At 41.1% G+C, this 17,389-nt stretch overlaps 3 protein-coding genes across 5 annotated transcripts; 1 reads left to right on the forward strand and 2 right to left on the reverse strand.

Moving 5' to 3' along the window:
* Window positions 1-1,237: 1,237 nt before the first annotated feature.
* Window positions 1,238-17,166, reverse strand: blzf1 (basic leucine zipper nuclear factor 1). Of its 3 annotated transcripts, XM_030091559.1 has the most exons (11): window positions 17,065-17,141; window positions 16,685-16,768; window positions 15,499-15,962; window positions 15,088-15,287; window positions 14,765-14,893; window positions 13,909-14,038; window positions 3,697-3,701; window positions 2,969-3,045; window positions 2,180-2,328; window positions 1,674-1,967; window positions 1,238-1,587 (listed from the first exon to the last, which is right to left on the reverse strand). In XM_030091559.1, the coding sequence occupies exons 2-11, from the start codon at window positions 16,701-16,703 to the stop codon at window positions 1,396-1,398; spliced, it is 1,659 nt and encodes a 552-aa protein (XP_029947419.1). In that variant the 5' UTR covers window positions 16,704-16,768; window positions 17,065-17,141; the 3' UTR covers window positions 1,238-1,395. The 3 variants fall into 3 exon arrangements, with proteins under 3 accessions (XP_029947419.1, XP_029947436.1, XP_029947427.1); XM_030091567.1 differs by lacking the exons at window positions 1,238-1,587; window positions 1,674-1,967; window positions 2,180-2,328; window positions 2,969-3,045; window positions 3,697-3,701 and adding an exon at window positions 12,526-13,702 and having other exon boundaries at window positions 13,807-14,038; window positions 17,065-17,166; XM_030091576.1 differs by lacking the exons at window positions 3,697-3,701; window positions 13,909-14,038; window positions 14,765-14,893; ... (2 more) ...; window positions 16,685-16,768; window positions 17,065-17,141 and adding an exon at window positions 4,099-4,297 and having other exon boundaries at window positions 2,969-3,043.
* Window positions 9,727-10,474, reverse strand: txnl4b (thioredoxin-like 4B). Its single transcript, XM_030091599.1, has 3 exons — window positions 10,254-10,474; window positions 10,014-10,165; window positions 9,727-9,916 (listed from the first exon to the last, which is right to left on the reverse strand). Exons 1-3 carry the CDS (start codon window positions 10,383-10,385, stop codon window positions 9,751-9,753), a joined length of 450 nt encoding a protein of 149 aa, XP_029947459.1. The 5' UTR covers window positions 10,386-10,474; the 3' UTR covers window positions 9,727-9,750.
* Window positions 10,664-12,475, forward strand: trmt10c (tRNA methyltransferase 10C, mitochondrial RNase P subunit). The gene has a single exon (XM_030091589.1). The coding sequence runs from the start codon at window positions 10,852-10,854 to the stop codon at window positions 12,355-12,357; it is 1,506 nt and encodes a 501-aa protein (XP_029947449.1). The 5' UTR covers window positions 10,664-10,851; the 3' UTR covers window positions 12,358-12,475.
* Window positions 17,167-17,389: the final 223 nt, after the last annotated feature.

Here is a 17,389-nt window from a genome sequence, read left to right on the forward strand (position 1 = left end):
TAGCACCTGCGGTGCTTGGACACCCCTGAAGTATATAGAAATATTGTGCATACCTGTGTGCCTATTGATAGTATTTTGTATCTGTAACGAGAGGGTTAGTAATGCAAACTTAGATTTGTGCATCCACATAGCAAATATAAGCAGATTTGAATTTTCATCAACACTTTTGCATGTGTAAGATTTGTGTATGCCTTGTAACATCGGTACAATTTTTAAGGCACACAAAAAAATTGGATTACAACTGCTTGTTTATGTGTGACTCACAAATGTTCCAGAGACAAATATCTACATACCTACACAAACTGAGACACTCTTGCACAATTCTTGATATACATGCATGTGTGTTATTTTCCAATTCTGTAATACCCAAACATATTACTTTGGCCGAACAAAATCTGTTTTGTTATGTATTATTATATCAATTAGATATATGATCGTTTATGAGTGGAAAAAAACAGCGTTAATACTTTCCAGCATGCTCAACCAACAACTGTCTCAATTGCTGCCTGCAAGACAAATTTCAGGGCTAGAAATAGCCCCTGACCCATGTAGACATTTTCGGAAGCAGCTGATGTTTGATTGCCAATAACAACTATATTGGTTATGTTTGATTGAGTTAAGTCTTGTTTTTGTAATTCAGTTTTTAAATTTTCAGTGAATCTCGGCATACGTTCATGAAGTTTCAATTTCCATTTTCTTATTGTGCTCAGGAATCCTGACCTGATCTGCACTGCAGTTGTGATAAATCCTGCCTCACTTCTAGAAGCTCAGGTGTTTTATTTCTGGCTGAACCTGAATGGAGTTTGCATGTTTGTAAATCCCAGAGTTGTAGTTGAGATTAATTGATGACTTTAAATAGTCTGTGTATTTTCTTTATGTATCCTGATAACAGGTATCGACTACTGTTAACATTGAACAGGATGTGGCAGTGTAGAAGAACAATGTTTAATTTTTTTCTGAAGAAATTATTAGAAAAAAGCTGAGTTATGAGCATTTATATTTTCATATGTATAATTCCTTTAAACTCAGGAATTTATCAAACTAGCAGGAAAAAAAAAGCCACCAAATATAGGTGTGTTACAGCTGCAATCACACTCTTCAAGCAAAGACGTGTTTCAACATTCAACAGATTCTTAAACAACTAAATGCAAATAATTTTGTTGCGGTCGTGATATCTCATATTTCATTGTTCTTTCTGATCTAAAAAAGTTTATCAGGAAATAAGTCAGAGTCAAACTGAAAAGCATAAAGTTATTTATTAATTAAAATTAACAGAAAAAAAAAAAACAAGTTGTTCAACAAAATATGTCCAAGTGTGAATGGAAGCTTTTCATATTTGTGTTTTCCACTTGAATGATGTTGGGTCACAGTGGGCTTCTTGCTCTTTTGGCCTCGTCACACCCGACCAGGTAAATAAAATTTGCCTGTGTAGCGTCCGTGATAGCGCAGGTCGTGAGGACTGAGCACCTTCCTGATCCCCAACATGTTGGCTCGAGCGATCTGCTTGAAGGTCCAGGGGTTCTGATTGTTCTGCTCCATTTCAATCTGCTCCTTCTTCATGGCTTCGAGGCTCTCTCGACTCACAACCTGAAGAATGGATACAAATAAATCATGAGTTCAATAAGTGAACGCTATGGCTGTTGAAGAAATCTCCCATGAACAGTTAACGTCACCTTAGCGGGGAAGGGAAGCTTTTTAGAGATTTCAGTCAGGATGTGCTCGACCTCGCCCAGCTCCACCTTCCCTCCCATCTCCACGATGAGCCGGCCGCTCCGGACTGGCGTCACGTAGTGGTCGATGGCTCCTTTTCCTCCTCCCATGCGCTGACCAAGACCCTTTCGCGTGATGGGCTTATACGGGGCTTCAATGCCCCACTCGGCAAACGTTGTCCGTGGATCCATCTTGCGGTTGATCGTTAGACGGATCATCTCGATGTGGCCCCAATGGATATAGCCCCCTCCCAAAGCCTGAGCATCACGGAGAGAACAAGAGAAAGAAGCTCACTTCAACTGTGAAACTTGAAATCCATCACTTTAACATCACTTACAATCAATCATTTCTTTAGTTTTTTTTAAACAAATGCAAGAGTGCAAGCACTTTGTAATTTTACTGTATTATTTGTGCGTTTGGTGTGTATGGTTGCTACACAACAGTCTCCACAGAAAATAGCTGCACTCACCAATATTCCATATTGTCCAGTCTTGAAGGTGGTCTCTCCTGGTTCCGGGCCTCTGATGTCTCGCAGTCTCTTTGGCTCTTTCACTGCCTTACTTAAGTTGGGCACCTTGCTGAGAAACTTAAGCTTGACTTTCTCTGGCATCACCACATCTTATTGAGTGAAAATAAGCACAAGCAATAGTAAATTCAACAGCAATGCACAAAAAACAAATTGATATGTTAACTTTGCTAAAAAAAAAAAAAAAAAAACAAGAGCGAGAGAAACTACTTGGAGACAAGTCATTTAATTCGTTCTACTGAGTACATTCAAACAGATACCATCAGAAACATTCAAATCAGAACCCTTGTTTCATTTACATGTTGATATTGATAACATCAAGTTTCGCCTGCGGTCGACAGAATATTTTACTCCAGTTACCATCAAAAGGCCAAGTGTCAGCAGCTGGCACAAATACCATTTATTTCAAAATGTCCACATTCTCTGGTATAAATTCCTGTCTGGTGAGTTTTGCTAAAACAGTGTCTAGTCAATCCGGAGTTAACAAAGGAATGATGGGACACTGAGTAAAATGACAACAATCTCTGAATTTCTCCATGATAAGCTAAAATAAAAAGTGCCAAAATGTCTAGAATAACTGGAGACTCTCCACAATCACCTAATGCACTGACATGACATTTAGTTTGTACATCACAACTTTAAATACAACACCAATGAAATGCTGTTAACATCTTACAAATACATTAATTGACTTACAAGTGATTAAAAAAAAGAGAGAACTTAGACCCTTACCACTGAAGTCAGGGGGGATGTCGCTCAATGACTTCAGACCTGCAGTGAGGACTTTCAAGTGATTGTGCAAAAGTCCTGGAAAGAAGAATTAAAAAAAAAGCAGAAAGGTGATGAGTTTAAGCATAAGTTCATTTTCAAATATTGTTCTACACAGCCTTACTATGCAATAAACAGAAAAGTATTAAATCAGGCATGAACATTTCTGCAACAGCAGAATGCCTCCAAAAGAAAACAGGTGTTCTGTTTATTAAATATTTTTTAACTGAACATTCTACAACCAACAGAAGAAATGAAATCAAGCTTATCTAGTGCAGCCCCACCACTGCTCTGTTTTATTTATCTCATTATTTCAAACACAACTATGAAACAACAGACATAGACCCACAGGAGGAATACTGAAGAGCCATTCTTTAAAAAAAAACCAATCAAAAAATTAGTACAGCAGTACTGAACTAGATGTGTGAACATGATTAAAACCTACTGCTGAAATCAAGTATGAAATATATCAATCTCAGGCCCATTTTAAGCAACTAATCACATCATAACCCAGAGAGATTATTACTGCAGTTATTTGAAATACTCTTCAACAGAGTCCATATAGCCAAAATGTTCTCAACTTACAAGTACTAGTGGCGTTTAAAGGATTAAGAAGACGGTTGTTTACTTGGATATACACATGTATAAACAATTTATTGAGAATCAGCGTTAACACATCAAAAAGTACTTTCTGTTGGTGTCTCCTGTCTATCTCGTCCCATCTTTAAAAAAACAACTTTGTGTTTATTTGTAGACACACACACACACACACACACACACACACACACACACACACACACACACACACACACACACACACACACACATTAAAAAACGTCAGTAGCTCTTTCACTGGGGTTTCAATGGGTCACCCATCTCTATGTGTTTCCATAAATTCGCGTCCATCTCATTCTTAGTCATTTCAGTCTCTGGCTGTATGTGGGACGCAGTCATTGTTTGTCACATCACGTTCCGCCGTACACGCGGAAACATTACATTTCTTCTGACAACAGGAGCAGATTGTGTTAGAGGATAAAACCACACTTCCAGGTGAAACCTGTCACAACACGAGCGGCAGCGTCGGCCGAGGTTACCTGGCTGGCGGCCGTGGACTCTGCACGCCGCGGTCAGTCCTCCCAACGAAGCCTTGACGAAGGACAGCATGACGAACAAACAGGGTGGATTCAAACCTCGACAGACCCTAATACAAACATTACATCTGGCAATTTACTATGTTATCGACAACACACTCTGAACAAGGTCGCTGCCATGACTGTGAACTTCCGCCTGAACCGGAAGTGTTTCCAGTGGCGAGTAAATCTGCAGAAAACGTCATCTGCATGGAAATATGAATGTAAGATGTGAAAAATATGAATAAAAATAAGAAATAGCCGCCCACGAATTTGATATAGTTATATTTTTGGTGTGTTTTATAATAATAATAATAATAATAATAATAATAATAATAATAATAATAATAATAATAATAATAATAATTATTATTATTATTATTATTATTATGTTATATAATTATTATAATATAATATAATATAATATAATATAATATAATATAATATAATATAATATAATATAATAGATGCATCAGAGGGATGGATGGATGGATGATTTGGCTTCATGTTGCCTATATGAGATCCAAAGGTCAGGTAATGTTACAGTTCAATCCATAGCAGAACTTTCTGACCTCCTGTTGAACATGACAGTGTGGCTACACCATTGTGAAACAGGCTGGGTCAAAAGCTCCATGACAGATCAATATGATTTGTTTAATCCCTTTCCTCATATCTCTTTTTCTGTGTGGGCACCTCAGCAAACAGTCACAGAAAAACACGAAACGGGCCAAACTAGATAACCTTGTGAATCTTGACACGACTGTTGTACCATTGAGTTTAAATTCTGTTTAAAAATTAACCATAAAAGTAAAAAAAAATCGTACTAATTCAGTTCAGTGTATGTTTAGTTATGTAACACATAGTCTTATGTAAGAGAACAGAATTGTACTGATGGAGAATCAGCAGAATCACCTATGTGACGTTTGTTTATGCACTGAAACCTATATGTCAAAGTCTAAAACTCTTATGAAATGACCCTTTAAAATGAACCGCCCAGTGAGATGGTGTGGAGCTTGACCAAACCTCCAGATGTTTAATGGATCTTTAGGAGTGCCATCATCCATCTGTTACAATATGGATTCATTTTTCAAGTGGTTTTTGCTGGCTTTTCTGCAATATATGGCTTGTCTCAAAGCAGTGGATGCCCAGTTTCCACGTCCCTGTACAACGGTGGAGGCTCTTCAGACCCGTACCTGTTGCCCCCTCTGGAATGGATCCCCGTGTGGCTTCAGCTCAGGAAGAGGAGTCTGTGCACCTCATCCTGCAAGAGATCTCCCAAAGCCAATAGACTACAGGGTGAACTGGCCTCGTGCCTTTTACGATTCAGTGTGTACATGTTGGGGAAACTATGATGGATTTGACTGCAGTCAGTGCCTGCCAGGCTGGAGAGGACCCCAATGTCTGCAGAGGCACCACGTGGAGAAGAAAGAGATTACAGATCTGACTGATTCTGAGAGAGAGACCTTCCTCTCAAACCTCCACACGGCTAAAGATGTTCAAAGCGACCGCTATATGATTCTTAAGAGCAACGACACAACAGTGGATAGAAATTATGAATTTCAGAACACCAGTGTCTATAATTTGTATGTATGGATGCACTACTATTCAGCTAAAAGCTATGCTGGTTCTGGAAACAATGCTGCACACCGGGGTCCTGCTTTTGTCTTCTGGCATCGAGTGTTTTTACTTTTTATTGAACGAGAGATCAGGGATCTAACTGGAAACCAAGATTTTTACATCCCATATTGGGACTGGACCAGAACCGACAACTGCAACATTTGTACCAACAAGTACTTTGGAGGAGTGCGCCAAGACGGGCGCATAGATAGTGCTTCGCGTTTCTCACAGTGGAAGGTTAGATGTCATTCTTGTGGATTTGTAATTATTTTGAGTACACTTTTCTTCAGACTAATGCTTATTTCCTGTTGCTTCTACCACAGACCATCTGCCCATTTCAGGAAAGTCTTGGCATAATCTGCTTAAACACCAATGCCTCTGAAGCTGCACATCTGATCCGCAACCCTGGGAAGGATCCAGTGTTTAAAACACTGCCAACTGCGGCTGATGTCAAAGACGCAATGGCATCGCAGCTGTTTGACACCCCTCCATACGACACAACATCAAAGAACAGTTTCAGAAACAAGCTAGAGGGTGATGACTGGCTGATGACTTCTCTTAAAAAATATTATTCTCTTCAGATCTCTGCCACGTGCAGTTGGACAATTTGTCATTTGTGCATGAAGGAGTTAAAAAAAAATCAATCGAGGAATGTAAGTTCAAACGGTGGGGGAATTTCCAAAAATCTAACTAGAATTTGTCATTTGTTCTTTCAGGTTTTGAAATTCCAAGTGATTCTCGACGGCTGAACAGCTCCATGCACAACCTGGTTCACAGATACCTCAATGGCACCATGTCTCTGGTCCCCACAGCAGCCAATGACCCCATATTCATGCTGCACCACAGCTTCATCGACAAGTGAGTTTCACTATTACTGTTAAAACTGTTTTCAAAATTATTTTCAAACTAATTTCATTTGCCGCTTTTGCACAAAAAGTGCCATGCTTTATTCAGCTTTATTTATGTAGCGCCAAATTCAACAAAATTGTTTCTAGGCACTTCTACAGAGAAAATCCAACACATGAACAACCATAAGCAACTGTGGAAAGAAACAAAACTCCCTTTTGAATGGAAGAAACCTTTGCAGAACCAGGCTCAGGGGTGGTGGCTTTCTGCTGCTCTGGTTGGGGTGAGGGGGTACGAAGAGAGAAGAGAACAGGACAAACAGATTGATTCTCTGAGACAGAAAAAGAAAGAGAGAGCGAGAGAGACTAGCTCAAAGACTAAAAGAGACAATGGTTAATGACACGTAGTAGTGAAACGTGGAGTGAAAAAGGAGAGAAGAGAAGCTCAGTGTAGGTCTTCCAGCAATCTTAACCTATCGCAGCTTCACTTGTAAACAGTCCAGGGAGGCCTGAATCACTGGAGGACCGACACTGAGCTCCTCTGCTCTCTTTTCTAATGACATGTTTAACTGCTACATGTCATTAACCATTGTCTCTCTTCTAGTCTACTCTCTCCCTCTTATAGTCCCTCCCAGAATCCCTGAGGTTTGTCATCTGAGAACTTCTGCACTGATCCAACTGCTTCAAGCGGAGCAATGCTGAGCTGATTCAGAAAATCAATATGTCTGTACTCCTCTTTTCTCTCCTTCGATCCCCTCACCACACCAACAATAGCAGAAAGCCACCACCTCTGAGCCAGGTTCTGCAAAGGTTTCTTCCTTTTAAAAGGGAGTTTTACCTTTCCACAGTTGCTTATGTAGGACTGTTTGGTTTTTTCTGTAAGAGCAGCCTAGAAATTACTCTGTTGCTATATAAATAAAGCTGAATTGAATTGGAATTGAATTGAATTGTATTTCAACTTATACCAAAGATGTCTCTATGATGAGAACCATAGCCTGACTGAAAAGACTCAAAAAGGTAGTTATTATATACAGTCAGTAAGTGGTCACAACGCTGACTTGAAACAGCTTTCTCTAGGATTTCAGGAATGAAGGGAAGGTTGGATATTGTCCTGTAACTTGCAATGTGGCCTCCGATATTCATTAATTTGAGAGCACTTGAGTTCACTGTGTTTGATGTGCTATGCAAATGGGTGTCAGGCTTGCCGAGAGGTGGCTGCAGGACCACAGAGAAGCAACCTATCCTGACGCTGATGAAGTCCACGCATCACAGAGAGCGCAGTCCTACATGGCCCCATTCATCCCTCTTCGCAGCAACAACTACTTCTGGGGCAGAGACACACAGAGTCTGGGTTACAACTACAAGGAGCACAGTCTCCGTCGCTCTGGCATCCGAAGCAGTGATACAAGACGGGCTGAAGGTACTCGTGTTAGCACGGCAAAAAAAAGAAAAAAAAATGCAACTGTCCACTTTTATTAGCAACTGTGTTTATCTACATATGATGGTAAACACTTATTGTTTGCATTTTTAGAGAGCACTGCAGACAGTGGAATCCAGTGGCAGTGGCCTGTTCTGGGTGTCTTCAGTGTAGTATTGCTCTGTGTTACTATTGGAGCTGCTGTTAAATGCATAAGTAAGTATCAATAGCAATCATGATAGAAACCAGTGGGGAAAAAAGTTAAATATAGAAATGTTAAAGCACTTCCATCTCCAAACAGAGAAAACAAGGACTGATGCTTCGATGGAGGAAAAACATTCAGCGGTGAGACGTCACATTTCTTGTTGAGTAGTAGGATGGAAATAGACTGTTGTGAAAACTAATATCTTATCAATAATTTACAAACATGCTTTTGTTTTGAAAACAGTCTGACGACAGGTCCAACGCTTTGTACGCAGTCTGGATAAAAGACCGGATGGGGCAAAGTGACGGCATTTGTAATGTGGTTTGTTCTCAAGATGCCACCCCTGGGCTCCCACCAGCATGGAAAACAGACAGCAAAGGATGCGATGAAAATGGAGAAAATCAACTACAGATTCAACAACACTGAGTACAGAGCATGAGCGACTCTGTGGCTAACATGAAAACATTATTTTATAAGAGCAATAACTGTGGCAAGATTATAGAGCCATTTTTCTAACAAACACCTTCATTAAAACCATGTATAAAACAGTTATTCATTGAGATGATTTTAGTGAATTATTGTGAAGGTGATTCATGGTTCCAATAAATTATATTTTATTATACAAAGATGTTTTCATTATTTGAGATGGATTTCATTTAATAACATGCATATTGTTGCATGACTGCTGTGACTTGATCCACCTGCTGCTTTTTTAGAATCAGAGAACATCTGTTTATACTGCCAAAATAAATACCATAACTAAATCAAAACATCACCAAACTCTGGTCAGGACTATGGGCAATCAGAGAGGAGAGACTTCCAGTTTCATTCTCACTGTGCATTTCAATTATCACAAGAAACACAACATGCATCATAAAGTAAGCTCAACACAGAAGTGCCTCCTCCGAACCCACCACTGCAACATTAACAGAGACATTATGGAGCCTTAGAAAAAAAAAAATTCAGCATTCAAGTTTATTAAAAGATCAAGACCTGTTCAATAAATTACATTTTGTTCTGTTTTCCATTGGAAACATAAAAAAAGTCACTCAACATTTTCTCAAGAAGAAACAAAAGTAAGTGTCATTTTCTGTCAAATATGTGCAATATGGAGAAGGGGCAAAGAAAAACAAAAAAACAGTTAACTATATGATTTTTCAATCTTGAACACCCTCACCTAAAAAAAAAAAAAAAAAAAAAAATTGTTCAGTCCATAGGTTCAAATATAACAAGCTTCGAATGTGGCACTAGTGTGACACTGAGGCACAGATGTAAGCTCCACTCTAAATTTCTGTAACAACTGAAGCCTAAAAGTAATTTGTCTGCTTATAAGTAAGTAGTTTGTTTGTCCTGTGTTATGACAGAGTGAACTTCGTCAGTCCCTGAGGTCAAGATGAACACATTTCCTTTGTCATTTCAACAACTCTCACAATCTGAGCTACTAATGTATTTACGCAGCTGCTCCATGTCTAAAACTAAACACTGCTTTGGCAAACGATTTATTGGGAAATCACACTGAGAAAGTGTTCATTCTAGATCCCATGATAAAGGAGGTCATATTTGGGAATATTCTGGGGATCTATTGGACTCTGCACGATCATTTTCCCCCGCATGGCTCCTCTGTATATGACCTCGATCAGATCCATGAAATCTTGCTTGGTCTTGAAGCTGCCAACAAACTTGGTGTGATCTGGAGAGCTGGAAAACAAAGAATACACGATTTACCTTTAACTGGTGGATATTTCTGTTCAGGCATTTAGAACCTGTCAGTTTGGTCGTGAATAAAGTCACTTACCCATAATCCACTTTCATGTGTTGCCCGTTGAAGAAGAAGACAGTGGAGGGGATGTAGCTGATGTCAAAGTATCTTGTGTAAATGGGAGAATTGTCCACATCGACGATGTAGATTGACGCCATGTTACTCAAGTCATGAGCGGTTTTTGACAGCTAGGGAAAAAAAAACATGAAGACACATCAATAAAAGAGCACGAGTGGAAACATTCACTGTAATCTTTACAAGAACGGTCCATCTTACTATCTCATCGAGCTGCAGACAAACGGAGTCATCGTCTCTGCCAAACCTCAGGACTACGACTTTCTCTGCCACCCCTTTGATAGCCTCATCTATGTCTTTTTTGCAGGTTAATTTGGGCAAAAATAAACTCATGGCTGAAGAAGTCTGCTTGACTGTGAAAGGGAAAACACGTCATGCGCCCGCGTATAATATGTCCGACTGGAAAAGTCCTTCCCTAAACAGAGTTCCTAAAAATACTTTATTTTCAAAACAACTTTATAATCGTAATGTACAAAAATTAAATTTTAACTTCATTTCTGATTCATATATTTTTATTCCTTTTTTGTAATATCTCAAGACCAGATCTTACTAGTCTTTGCTCGTTTTGCGTTTCCTGTACGACATGTTATGCTGTGACACCGAATAACAACGTGACCTTCCGTGAGGTTTGACAACTCTTCAAATCGTCAGACACGTGAACACAATTTTAACAAGATGAACACATCTTAATGGCTTCGGAAAACCTGAAGAACTCCGGTAACGTCTTTTGCTCCGTCCGTGCGGTTTTTTCCCCCACAGTTCCGGAACCTCGCTAAGCAACTTTGGTTATTTTACAGCCATGTTCCGGCTCTTTGCGGCCAGCAGTTGTAATGCACTGTGGGAATGCAGTCATTTTGTTGCATCGTGTGTTGTCAAAAGAAGATCCGGCAGTTTTCTTCTGGCCAAGCATCACCTCCCCCGCCCGCTGAGCACAGGAACCCCGCGGTGGAAAGATGCTCTCCAGGTGAAATCAGATAAAGCCGAAGAAACCGAGACATTAGATCTAGACAAGTGGAAGAGTGTGATGAGATCCAGAGCTGCCTTTGAAGAGAAACAGGCGACCAATGAAGCTGAAGAAAGCAATGATGGTGAAAACATGCAGGAACTGGACAGTGATCTGAAGGCTGGCGCTTCACTGGAGGCGACCCGAGAGCTGGTGGTGATGTGGAGGGAAGCCGGGAAGCTCGTGCCTAAAGAGATAACCGATGAAGAGTTGGAAGCACTGGCAAAGCTCACCACTAAGTCTTCTCGAAAGAAGTACCTGAAGTTCCTGGCTGTCAAGGAGGGTCACAAGCTGGCGCGCAAAGCAAAGCAGGAGCGGAAAAAGATTGAAAGGGAAACCTTGAAAAAAGAAAGGAGCAATGCAGAGGGAGAGGATGATGAACCCAAGCTGAAAAACACTCCCTTCCTTTCATTTTGGAGCCGCTCCCTTGACAGGCAGCTTGCCTGGAGGTGTGCAAATGCCATGATATTTGGTCAGCCGCTGGTGATTGACATGAGTTATGAGTCCAACATGTCCAGGCGGGAGATCGAAAACACGGTGTCCCAGCTGATGGAGGTGGAGGCGTGGAACCGACGTGCCTCTGATCCTTTCCACCTCCACTTCTGCAACCTGCAGCCAGATGGGCAGTACAAGCAGGAGCTGCTCAAGCGCTATGGCACAGAAACATGGGACCGATTGTTCATCACCGACACCGACCGTCAGCATGTGGAGGTTTTCCCAAAACAACAGCTCGTCTACCTCACTGCAGACTCGCCCAATTTGCTCCGCACTTTCGATCACTCCAAGGTGTATATTATTGGAGCTCTGGTGGACCGGTCGATCCAGAAAGGCCTGTCGTTGGCCAACGCGAAGCGCCTGAAGCTGGCCACGGCCCGGTTACCTCTTGATGAGTTTCTGCACTGGGACATTGGAGCCAAAAACTTGACTCTGGACCAGATGATCCGCATCATGCTCACTCTCAAAGAATCGGGGAAATGGGAGGAGGCATTAAAGTTCGTGCCTCAGAGAAAGCATGACGGCTTTCACCAACAGCAAGAGCAGATGAACAGACGGGACATTAAGCACAAACCAAGAGCGGACAATGAGGGACCGTCGTGGCTCAGAGACACTAACGGTAGTAAAACCCCTAAAAGGTCGGACCAAATTTTTCCCAAGGCCCGAAAAGACTCTGGGTTCAGCGTTCGAGACAGAGTGTCTGGTTCAATCAGCAAAAGAGAAAATCTGTCAGCCTCAACCACAGTTCGGAGTTCATTAAAAAGCCTCATGGAAGCCAAAAAAAAGTCAGGAAAACAGAAGATGTGAGGCACGATGAGTGAAATCAACTGTGTAACTGTATGTGTTCATATAGACATGTATCAAAGAATCACTGAAAGTAATGTCAAACTCACACATTGAATAATAAAATATTTGAAAAACTATGTTCAAATAAAGATGAGACAAATTTTGAAAATAGTATAAACTACTTTGGTCTTTATTATTTCTCCACCACAAAAATCAAATCATGTGAAAAGAACTTGGTGTGTTTTCCAAGTAAACTGAACCATCACCGTCACTGCAAAATGTTTCATACAGATGATTCAAATCAAAGCACTTTAGAGCCCAGTTTTTAAATTTAAATTATAGAGAGACAATATGAAATATATTACTGGTCATAACTCGGGAGTGTTGCGAAAAACAATACAGTTCCGTCTGTTTTTAGGAATAAATATTTCTCCCATAACTGAAATCAGCAGTAATCAGAGCTTTTGTTAAATACAACTGTACATATTTCTGTTATTTACCATCATCGTCTTTCCAAAATACTCCCTGGATATTACAATAAAGCCTTTACAGTCTGCAATATACAAAACACTTGTAACACTTAATACAGTGAAGTATAAATAATAGCACCATCATGAAGACGAACTCGACTCCTGCATGTCCACAGGCATTTTTTTGTGCAGCCGTGGTTGTTTTCCTGGGGGGTTACTGCTGCCTCAGGTTGACACTTCGCTCTACATGTCTGCTGCTTTTGCTCGGTGAATTATTAGATTAAGTAAAACTAATAACACTGGCTATTGTTTCAGTTGAATAAGCAGACTCCTTTTCTATTAATACTGACTCAAACTGACAGTGACAAACATGATATACCATGCTTTTAACCAAACAGGAAAAAAGCCTCTAAAATCCATAATTTATCCTCAATATACTGTGATCTGTATTTAAAAATACTGCACTTTTTCCATTGAGATTTTTCAAGTTGTGGAGAAAAAAACATCTTGAATAAACAAATTAAAATTTCTGACAATCAGTAATTGTGTGCATTGAAAGTGCCGGCAACTGAGGTGTGAGCAGTCAACCTCCAACATTAACTGGAGAGAACGCCACACGCTGAGCATCAACAGACCAGCTCACAGACATGTGGACGAGCTGCGAGGCTGCGTTTACATCAAGGCAGTGGGTTTTCCTCGCTCTGCGACTCCTACAGCACCAGGATGTCTCCTGTGCAGCGCTCGCAGCAGTTGAAAGTGATGTTCTCATAGCGGGTGTAAGGGTGAAATCTCCCGATGCTCTTCTTGCTGTTGATGAAATTTGAGGGGGCGGAGTCACCGAGGGGAGCCTCTGTCTTGTTTTCCGAGCACGAGATCGGATCCAGAATCTTCAGCACCTTAAAAAATACAAACATGGAAAGGAAACGTAAGAAAACAGGAGCTTCAAAAAAAAAAAAAAAAATTCCGTGGAGAGATTGGTGTGTTGTTTAAGCTCTGGTACCTTTTCTGCCATCTTCTCGGCCGGCGTGCTGCAGAGCTGCTGAGCTGTCGTGCTGTTGCTGCTACTTTTCGCCACACTGCTGCTGCGTGTGTTGCCCAGCAGGTGGGAGTTGATGGCATCCGCAAGCTTCTGGTTGGCGGCCGCCAGCTCTCCTGTGCTCAGGGGCTGCGCGCTGGGGTAATACGTCTGCTGCCTGCCCCACTGCAGAGACACCAGGAGCTGCTCCAGAGACCTGGTGGAACAGCAGTGCCGTCAGGACAGATACCAACTTTAATATCCTCATTCCTGTGGTTCCAGTGGAGCACAAAATCCTTAACACTATATCAGTACTAAAACATTTTCAGGAATACTATCAGTGTTAAACAGTTCAAAATTGGATAAAATTATCTAAATATATTTTAAAATGGGATTGAAAGGAAATCACTGAATTGGCTGATTTCATTTTCTGCTGAAGATTTTTAGATGCTACAACATGAGAAACATGCTTATGTTTCCTGCTTTTGTAAGCCTCTACATTCTGAAATTGTTTATAGATTTTTAATTCAACCAGGTAAACTGATTTTTGCAGAAAAGGTAAAATAAAAGCAAGAATAACAGTTTCGTGGTCATCAGCAGACTGGACATAAGTCGTGAAATCAAACTTTCTTTTTGTCTTGATTGTGAATCCAGAAGATCCCAGGTATTGGATCTCTGATCTTCTCTGATTAGTTTCTTGCTGTTCATGTGCTAAAAGGTAGTTCCTTAAACTCCATATATCAAGTTGTTTCAACACATTTATTACTCACTACATCATGTATCAAATCCGTTCTCTTACTTTCTGAAACTACATTTTTGAAGTACCTCTGGTTCGGCATAATGCAATAAAACCGTGATTAAAACAGTCTATTCATTCAGAGTAAAATGAACACATAAGTTTATATTTATTCATCATCATCATCATCATCGGTATTCAGGTTACCTGTGGGTGAGCATCATGTGTCTGGAGAACTCCTCTCTCTCTAAGAGCAGGTCCTGAATTGCTCCCTGTGCCTCTCTGGTTTGTCTCTGCAGAGCTGCTCTGGCGTTCGTCAGCTCCTCGGCCATGACCCTGAAGAGACACCAGGGACCAAAGAGAAAAGTACAATACATTTTAATTCGATTGTCTTTAAAGTTGAATGAAAATGTGCTTTGTGGATTCTTTGTTCAAATCTGAACTGAGAAGATAAAGACTAATGGTACTCTGGAATAAAATATTTCATCCACCTCCATCCCAATTTCTGCCCGACATGGTGTACTGCGTACCTGCTGGCCAGGAACTTGCTCCTCCAGACATCGCACTGGATGCTCATTCGCTCCAGCTGTTCCGCGGTGTGAGCCAAACTGCGGCCCAGAGCCTCGTTTTCCAAAATCAGCTGGTTCTTCTCGCGTGCGAGACGCTCAAACTGGTACTCAAGATCATCGCCGACCGAAGCCACCAGCAGCTTCTTCAACTCACGGTTTATCTGGCACAAAAGAGAAATAGTCATTTTTTTGGATTGTGTTTACAGGTTGTAAGCCTCAGAAACTGAAATGATTCCTTCATATCAATCTCATAAAAAGAAAATTTGAAAATTTTACAAAAAATAATGAATTTGACACATGAAACAGTTGCCTCAGTTTGAGCTGTTTTCATAAAAAATTAAGCTTTTAAATTGAGTTTTACTTGGACTGTACCTCTGTTTGCACACGGAGCTGATTAGAAAGACCCTCTTTGTCCTGCAGCAGTCTGCGTTCAGAGTTCTGCAGCTTCTCCATCTGAACCCTCCAGTCCTCCACCTGGGGGAGCGGAGGGGAGCTGGACTCCTCGGCCTGCTGTTGACCGGCCTCCCCTTTCCCCTCGGCGGGCCCGGCACGGCTGCTCCGGCTGATGGCAGCCCGAGGGATGATGATCCTCACAGCCTCCACTTCTGTACACACCTCCCGACTGACCTTTCCCAAGTGGAGCACCCCGGGAGGCTGGGGGGCGGCGACGGGCGCCGGGGGAGCAGATTTGGGGCTGTGCTTCGGGCTCGCGATCTTTAAAAGTGGACCCTCGGATGGACCTGGTGACAGTGCGTCGGTGATCACCTCCAGAGTAGAAGGTGGTTTTTCAGTTTCCATGCCATCACCAGGACCTCGGACAGGCACGACGGCCGAACCTGGAACATAAAAGCAAGGTTAAGTTTACGATTTGTTGTAAACAACTTTAAATATGCACAACCATGAAAAGATTTATTTATAAACCTAAAAAGCTAAATCAAAGTGTCACACATACAACTCAGATGGAAACACAGTACCTTTCCAACAGCGAGTAAAAGTAGATATTAAAAGATTTTACTCAGACAGCCTCTTCCTCGTGTTGTCAGACCAGTTTGGCTTTTCTAAGTTCAACTCAAAACCAAAACATCCAGTTTTATATTGTTCTGTAGCCAGGCAACATCTTGGATAATAGTTGGTGGTAATTGTCATTAAAAAGGCGTGGAGTCTTTTTGGCCCCCATGGAGAACCCCATTACAATTCAAACTTTAGGTTGTCAAATGTTTTTCAGTTTTAGGAAGAATTGAAACACATAAAACATAAATAATAGCATGAACGAACAAAGCTGTGGCCAAATGTAGAAAAATTTCGGAAAGACAAATTACACAGATGAAGGTCAGAGCTATATTGTACAGCTCTGAATCAATTATGTTTTTGTTTTTCTTAACCATTTACAATAAAGCAACATTTAAATACAGGATCATGCATATACATACAAACCTGACATTCTACGGCAAAGTGAAAAATGGAAAGACAAGGTAAAGATCCAAGGGTCTGTTGTGAAGTATCTTATCTGTGGTACACGTGTAATGTAAACACGTGAGATCTAACAAACAATACGAACCTCTCACAGCAGCAGTCATGGTGGAGACAGTGTTAGACGTGAAGGCAACCTGTAGTTTGGCTGAAACCCCAGCCACGTTTCATCCTGAGGACAAAAACATCCGAGAAAACGTTTAATTGTTTCCGCAATCAGTTATTATCCCACTGATAACAGCAGCCCGCTCATCACAAGGTCTGAGTTAACAGCTGATCACCGATAACGTTACAAGATAACGGAAGAGCTCAGAAGCTAACCTGCTAACAATAGCGACTCAAACAACGAGTGAAACTAGAAGTTTACATTTAACTACAGCTTTTGTTAGAGCAACCGAACAACAAGTTTCACTTTGATTTAAGATAAAAAAAAAATGGATGACCTTACGGAGGAATATGATAACATACCGGGTAAAAACCACAACGCCAAGCGTTTCTAAACTCTCCAGCTCATTCGATTTGAGCAGCAGGCTATTTATTTTGTCACCCGACTCTAATTTACGAGTCCTACTGAGGATGCGGAACAAAACGCCTCTTTCTGCCTCTGGTTGGCTCACTGTGGTGTTCTTCACTCTATACAACCAATAAACTACTTCTAACAAGTTGAAGGGTGCGAGAAACAGCCAATCAGAGGACGAATTAGAGTCAATAAGGCGATCCCAGCGTCCCCTTAGTAGGATTCGTAAACCTGTTTACCGGAAGTAGTTGGCTTCTTCCGAGTGACGTGTTGTGA

This window comes from Salarias fasciatus, chromosome 1, assembly GCF_902148845.1.
Source record: "Salarias fasciatus chromosome 1, fSalaFa1.1, whole genome shotgun sequence".
NCBI lineage: Eukaryota > Metazoa > Chordata > Actinopteri > Blenniiformes > Blenniidae > Salarias > Salarias fasciatus.

Excerpts from the sequence above, each read along its gene's own strand:
- blzf1 (XM_030091559.1), bottom strand. Across the intron at positions 15,288-15,498 it reads AGCTCCGTGTGCAAACAGAG|ATAAACCGTGAGTTGAAGAA; the intron begins GTACAGTCCAAG and ends CTTTTGTGCCAG. Across the intron at positions 2,329-2,968 it reads CATCCCCCCTGACTTCAGTG|ATGTGGTGATGCCAGAGAAA; the intron begins GTAAGGGTCTAA and ends TCACTCAATAAG.
- txnl4b (XM_030091599.1), bottom strand. The coding sequence starts at position 10,385 with ATGAGTTTATTTTTGCCCAAATTAACCTGCAAAAAAGACATAGATGAG. Across the intron at positions 10,166-10,253 it reads GTCTGCAGCTCGATGAGATA|CTGTCAAAAACCGCTCATGA; the intron begins GTAAGATGGACC and ends TTTTTTCCCTAG. Across the intron at positions 9,917-10,013 it reads CACATGAAAGTGGATTATGG|CTCTCCAGATCACACCAAGT; the intron begins GTAAGTGACTTT and ends TTTGTTTTCCAG.
- trmt10c (XM_030091589.1), top strand. The coding sequence starts at position 10,852 with ATGTTCCGGCTCTTTGCGGCCAGCAGTTGTAATGCACTGTGGGAATGC.